The sequence below is a fragment of the Moschus berezovskii genome, chromosome 21, assembly GCF_049115385.1.
Source record: "Moschus berezovskii isolate FMDL1 chromosome 21, NW_MosBer_1.0, whole genome shotgun sequence".
NCBI lineage: Eukaryota > Metazoa > Chordata > Mammalia > Artiodactyla > Moschidae > Moschus > Moschus berezovskii.
The window spans coordinates 35,123,479-35,130,593 of NC_142480.1; the positions used below are offsets into that span (position 1 = coordinate 35,123,479).

The 7,115-nt window shown below is 40.6% G+C and overlaps 1 protein-coding gene across 2 annotated transcripts in view; it reads left to right on the forward strand.

Annotated features, from left to right (window-relative positions):
- The window catches only part of STXBP6 (syntaxin binding protein 6), a 283,426-nt gene extending 280,214 nt beyond the window's left edge, over positions 1 to 3,212 (forward strand). For both annotated transcript variants that reach the window (XM_055418182.2, XM_088829511.1), the window contains one exon: positions 161 to 3,212. In XM_055418182.2, coding sequence (XP_055274157.1) covers positions 161 to 184 — 24 coding nt within the window. In that variant the 3' untranslated portion in view covers positions 185 to 3,212. The remainder of the gene's footprint in view (positions 1 to 160) is intronic.
- Positions 3,213 to 7,115: the final 3,903 nt, after the last annotated feature.

Sequence of the window (7,115 nt, forward strand, 5' to 3'; positions counted from 1 at the left end):
AATGTTACACGTTTCTTGGTGCCACTGCGAACAGTAGTGGTGATCTGCCGCAGCGAATAAAATATTGGCGCTGCTGCTCAGCGTGGATTTGGCAAAGAAGCAACCAGTGAACTCTCCCTACTGCTGATAACATCTCACATTTGTCCCTTTCTCTCCTTAGCTTGCCATGAAGCACAAATGTTGAGAAACTGCCTCTCCCAGAGACCTCTTAAGAGAAACTGAAGTTTGTTCAGCAGTTTTTACAAGAAACTCCGGACCTCCGCTTGCTTCTCCAGCCCCCAACCCCCACCAAAATATGGACATTTAGATTGTTTTTCCTTTTCAGATGTTAATATGAGAGAAAAGATGGTGTGTTTATATTAATACATTTCCCTAATAATCTTGCTAAGAAATGCTGCATAGTATCAGCTTCATTTTTTTCTGACTGTGTGTACGCGTGTGTTCGTATGTGTGTTTTTTTTAAGGTTTTTTTTTTTTTTGGTAGTTTAAATATGAAATTTGGACCAAATGATATATTGAGCTAGGTCTAAACCATATTTTTTTTCCTGATATTAAGCAGGAAGACATTTTAATGTGACATCAGATGCTATTGTTCCTGGTTGGAAATAAAAGTCAAGCAGGTTGGTTTCATTCAGGCTCTTAGCTACTCTTAATTTGAAGGCTAAGATTCTATATCCTGAGACATAAATCTGTATTATGGAAAACAATTGGATTTATCAGGAGAAAGAGCAGTCTTTGATTTTGCTTTTTGTGTAGTAATTTTCTGCATGAGCCATCACCAGCATTCAAAAAAACAAGTAAGGATCACAGATAGAAATCTACTTTCTGAGCTACAGTTTAAATTCTTCCACTACTTGTTTCCAGGCTGATTATTTAGAATTACCGTATGAAGGATAAAAATTTGAGATTAAAGACCTAAGTAAAAGCCTATTTAAAAAGTAATGTGAATTCATGAATATGTCTTTGTCATTGTCCCAAATTATGGTAGCTGGTTTTGAAAAGAGCTTGGATTTTTATCAAGAATTGATTTGTCCAGATAAAGGTCTGTGAAAATGATAATGTGAAAAATAATACATTTAAATTCTTTTTTCTTTTCACAAAGACATACCTGTTTAGAGACGCCCTCATGATGTCCTTAGGAAATGGCCTTCGGTTCTCAATATCTGATTTTTGGAGGCTTTGATGTTGTTACTGCCGTCTGTTTATTTAATGTAATTTGAAAGTGCAGGCTTCTTGACAAATTGCATTTCACGGCAATTGCAACTTGCCTCATCTGACATAGAACAGTATAGTCTTGAAGCCTTTACATTGTAGTCAGAATGAATGGAGTTGGTTCATTACAGCTCCTGATTTTGTATCACTCAACATGGACCCAGACTTTCGGTCTGAGAGTTTGGTTTCTTAGAGGGTTAAAATGCTAAATATAAAAGCTGTGCTTTGTCTTTCTGAAACAAGCAAGCCGCACATCCCAGATACATTCTCAGCCTCCCGCTGTGATGCATTGATTTTTAAGCTGCCTGGATCCTTTCTATTCCTTCCTACCTATTGAGCCGACTGAGGCCATGTGTATTGTAGCTTCTACATAGCAGCATAGGATGACTTTGGGATTATTTATTCTGGTTTAAATAGCTTAAGTTCTCCTACTAAAGCTTTCCCAGGGAGATAGAAAATCAGGCTGTTGGTGGGGGAAATGATCTTAGTCAGTATGTGTCAAAAGGGAGATGAGATTTGCCAGAGTCAAGAATTTCTGAATCCTCTTAGGGAGATGATCCAGTTCAAGGAAACTCTGTAGAATTTATAGGGTAAACTATATAAGTTTACTATAATATTTTGTACTTTTCTTTTGGTGTCTTAAAACTTAAAAGAAGCAAGGAACGTATTATCTGGTGAGTACTATTAGAAGCATTTATAATTTCTAAGAAAAGCTGAAAATATCACACCAAATAGGTTTTCTTTGCAGACCTCCATTTAGTAAAAGCATGCACGGGCACACATATACATCTTCCCAAACTGAATTCCAGCTTCAGAGATAGATAGTTGATATAAATAATTAGAAGAGTAAATCTCAAACCCCTGACAATCAGCCAAACGCAAAAATAAAATTTGTTGCCAAGTATTTTTTGTGAAGCTGCTTCTAAAGTAGCAGAGGGTGAGGTCATAAGCATACTGTGAAGTGTGAGATTTTTTTTTCCCTGTCTGGTAAACTTGCGATAGTTACCCTTCATAAATATAAGTAGTCCACATCTTCCCCTCTTTCCTCACTCTCTGCTTATCCTTTTAAACTTCAGTCTTTTGGAAGACACCCTGATTTGAAGAAAGTCTGTCTGCACCATTACTAGCTTCCTCCATTGGTTTGCCTGCAGGCTGTGGTCATGCCCTTGACCTCCCTGTGTCCAAGTCCTACCTAGGCCTCCACCCGCAGAGAGGGCCAACAGCGACCCCAGTCCCTTCTAGACCTCCTGACTTTGCAGAAAAGCAAGCCTTGTGAAGACACACATGAGGTTCTTTGGTATCCTTTTGTAGAAGGTGCTTCAATACAAAGTATTCATACAATCTAACCTAGAGGAAATTGCTAAAATGACTCACATCATGTGGTACCAATTCAGTTGGGACCAATCCAGTGGCTTGCTAAAAAGACATTTAATTTCTTTGTTTCGTTTCTGCACCTCACTATTGAGTTTTGGAAATACATTTCTGTGAAGGATTTCTTAGATTGTACTGACAACTCATGAAGAAGAGTCTTCCCAGCACTCTAACTCTTCCTGGATGCAGCTGTAGTATTCTTCCCTAGTACTATTAGATACCTATGTACAGGTGCAGGTTAATGTTTCATATTAAAGAATGTATTTGTAAAATGTAATGAGCAGTAGTTAACTTTTTCTAAGCTCTGGAAAAAAAAATAAAGATTATGTGTTAGACTTAAAATTTCAGTGAAATCTGTCTTAATACTACTTTTGTGGCTAACAAAGGTTGTGCGTTTATGTAAAAATACAGAATGCCCTCAATAAACAATATTAAAGATAGGTTTCGCTTTCAGTTTTTAGAATTGTAACACTGCTGATGTCTGTTGTACAGTTACTAATTCTTCAGAAGTTCTCTAAGATGTCAAACATAATTTTTGTTCCTTTCAGAGATGAGTAACACCTGCTCTGTGATTCATTATTACAGCAAACTCTAATTTTGTCATTAAATATTTTAACTCTGTGATGAAAGTTCGTTTCTCTCGGTTATTTGGGAAATCTCTAAAACATTACCAGATAGGTAGGCATCATCGCATTTTTGATGCTCATGGGAAGATCTTGCATGCCTCCAGGAGACTTAAGAACTGAGATTAGCATGCGGATAACATTTCCTCTGGTCATTCCAATGGGAGAACTTGAAATGTAAAAAAGACTAAAGAGCAAACTAGCCCTAATTACGTAATAAGCTTCTGTCCAGTAAGAGTTAAGGTCTTTTATTTCTTCTCATGGGCAAGCAATTAAGTAGATTAAATGCTTCCCGCTGATATTAGTGATGTGCTCAAGCCCATATTACCACATGTGGCCTCATTCAGCAGACTATTTTCACGTCCTTTTAAATTGGAAAGAAGACCTGATCAAATTATATCAGTTTATTTTTATGCAAAAGCAAATGCAGCTTATGACATTGCCCCGTTTGTTTTCAAGGGACGTGACTTTGGTGATGGCTGGCTTGGCATAGACACTCAGTGCAGCAGGCGGGCTGAGATATTTCCTAGGAGAACCACAGGTGGAAGAGAAGCTACCACCTCCACTCTCGAGAGGAAAAAGGATAGAGAGATGGTTTAGCTAGATGATGACCTGCTGTAAGTTATTATAATTAGGTATTTAAAGACACCGTTCTTGTGAACCCACTTTTGCAAAGATGATCTTTACTCTTAATATAATTTTTGTTAGCAATTATACCACAACCGACTCAAATTTTATGGGAGAATTAATACAAGTATCTTTTTAAAATCAGTAATCCCTTTCCTCCTTGCTGTCAATGAGAACACGCTTAGGAAAAACTACAGTTGTTCCTTGAATAACATGTTTGAGTTTCCCAGGGTCATATATATGTGGGTTTTTTTTAACAGTTGCATAGTACAGTACTACAAGGGGCTTCCCAAGTGGCTCAGTGGTAAAGATTCCACCTGCCAATGCAAGAGATGCAGGTTCGATCCCTGGGGCACGAAGATCCAGAACTAGGAAATAGCAACACACTCCAGTATTCTTCCCTGGGAAATCCCATGGCCAGAGGAGCCGGTGGGCTACGGGCTTGCAATAGAGTTGGACACTACTTAGCAACTAAACAACAACAGTACTACAAGACCCACAAGTGATTGAATTCAGATTTAACCAACCACCTATGTGTCAAGTGATGGGCACACTGTAAAGTTATAGGCAGATTTTTTATTATTTGGGAAGTGGCTCTGACCCTTGCATTGTTCAACTGTGTTGATTTATCAATCATCATCTGCCTAAGCAAGCAGATTGAGGGCAGGGTGAGGTAGAGAGAAGAGGGAGGAGAAACACACCAGAAACAAATGTCTAACACATGCAAATGTTTCCATATGATTTCCTGATGGTATTCCTTCTGTGTGCCTCTTCCGCTGGAGTGGGCAAACCTGGGTGGTAGTGGAATGTAAGTATGCACATCCACATACATATGCATACAACTCGCATTAGAAATGATCGTGCAGCCCAGTTTTCACTGTGGCATTATTCCCAATAGCCAAGACGTGGGAGCAACCTAGACGTCCATTACCAGGGGGGTGGATAAAGAAGATGCGGTACATATATCCGATGGGATATTGAGTGAGTGAGTGAAGTCGTTCCGTCGCGTCCAACTCTTTGTGACCCCGTGGACTGTAGCCTACCAGGTCCCTCCGTCCATGGGATTTTTCCAGGTAAGAATACTGGAGTGGGCTGCCATTTCCTTCTCCAGGAGATCTTCCCGACCCAGGGATTGAACCCGGGTCTCCCGCATTGTCAGTCAGTTCAGCCTCTCAGTCGTGTCCGACTCTGCGACCCCATGAACTGCAGCACGGCAGGCCTCCCTGTCCATCACCAACTGCCGGAGTCTACCCAGACCCATGTCCATTGAGTTGGTGATGCCATCCAACCATCTCATCCTCTGTCGTCCCCTTCGCAGATGCTTTACCATCTGAGTCACCAGAGAAGTCTAACAATGGAATAGTACTCAGCCATAAAAGAGAACAAAGTAAGGCCATTGACAGAAGCGTGGATGGAACTAGAGATTATCATATTACGTGAAGTAAGTCCAACAAAGAGAGACAAGTATTATATGGTATCACCCATATTTGGAATCTAGTCTTTAAAAATGATACAAATGAGCTTATTTGCAAAACTGAACCAGACTTACAGATATCAAAAACAAATTTATGGTTACCAAAGGGGAAATGTGGGAGAGGGGAGGGTTAAATCTGGAGGTTTGGATTAACATACACATACTACTACCAATATATATGGTAGATAATCAACAAGGACCTTAGGTATTGCACAGGGAACTCTACTCAATATTCTGTAATAAACTATGTGAGAAAAGAATCTGAGAAAGAATGAATATGTGTCTGACTAAATCACTTTGCTATACACCTAAAATGAAGACAATATTGTGAATCAGACAAGAGCTCAGCTGCCCTAATACAGTTCCCTGGAGTCCTTAGTGAGCCCTTCTTGCCCATCTGGGTATAGATTGGCAGGAGTCAGTGTTTCTAGGGGTCAGTGAAACTTGAAAGTACCTCAGGTGGGCCATGATCAGAGCATGAGAAAAACCAAGACAGATGTCGAAAACCAACACATCCCACCCACAAGGTAAGTCTTACTTTATTTCTCTAAACGTGAGTGTGCTAACAGCTGTCTTTTAACAAGAGCATACAGAAGATGGATTTCCTTTTGGTTTGCTTTATGAAAATCCAGAAAGTGTACGTACACATAAAATAACTTTGTACAGCCAGAGCCAGTCTAATGCAAAACTGAGGTCTGCTTAGACATCACCCCCTCTCACCATTCCAGGCCCTTCATCTCGCTTACTAAACCTCCTCAAATTTTGCTTTAAGCTAACCCCTCTCAAGGTGTGACCTGTACTACAGTACTGGTTTATAGGGGTGTAGGGGAGTTCTTCCCTCCAGGTTTCATGTCACAGTTACCTGGGGAGATTATGAAAAATGTGTACATTTTATTCCCAGATTTGCCTTCTTGGTGCTCCTAGGCATCTTTTGCAAAGAAAATAAAATGGCTCCAGCAGGCTGGGAGAGTAGGGTGCCTTACTTCCCTAGACACTTGCTAGATTTAAACCACCAAATTAAAGCTGCCAAGGAAATTAAACATAAGGTGCATTTAAGCTCGATTACTGCCACAACGTAACCTTCTGCCTTGACCCCCATTATATTTTCTCCCTTGAGCCTCATCTGGAGCCTCAGGATTTCCTGAGCCGTATTTTCACTTCCCAAACCACCACTCCCCACCCCCGCCCGCCCTGACCTCTGACGTTTTCTGCCACATTTTCTTCTTTCTGCTGATGAGTCATCGCAGGTCTTCAGGGGGCTGTTTTGATGGCCACATCCCACTGGGCACTGCTGGAGGCAGGCTGGTGGGGCAAAGCCGCTTCCCATAGGAACCAAGGACAGAGATGAGAGATTCTAAAGTGACCACTGAGGTGCATTGTTGCTGCCCCTCACATATTGTCTGTCAGGCATTTTAAATGCTATGGATTCTCTCAGACGGAGTGGAGATGTTTCTATGAAACACATTCTTTTTATGTCTTTCAGTGCTCAAAGATGCCTGTTTCAATGGGGCTATCACACATTCATACCTAGACATGTCAGAGTCTGGACAGGAATCACTTTTCCTGCAAGTCCCGTGTGTCACTTGTCAACACTGAACAGAATCCTTTGTCCTGTGACGTCGTACCCCAATTGCTTTGCTACTCTTGTCTGTCAGATGACACAGAAAGAAGGACAATGAGCCCATGAGTCCCTCAGCTTTACCCTGAGAGCTAAAACATGGCTTGGATGATTCCGTTTCTGAAGAAAATTTCTATTATATGCTCTGATCATGGGCACCAAATTCTGTTTAATTATAAGACCACATCCT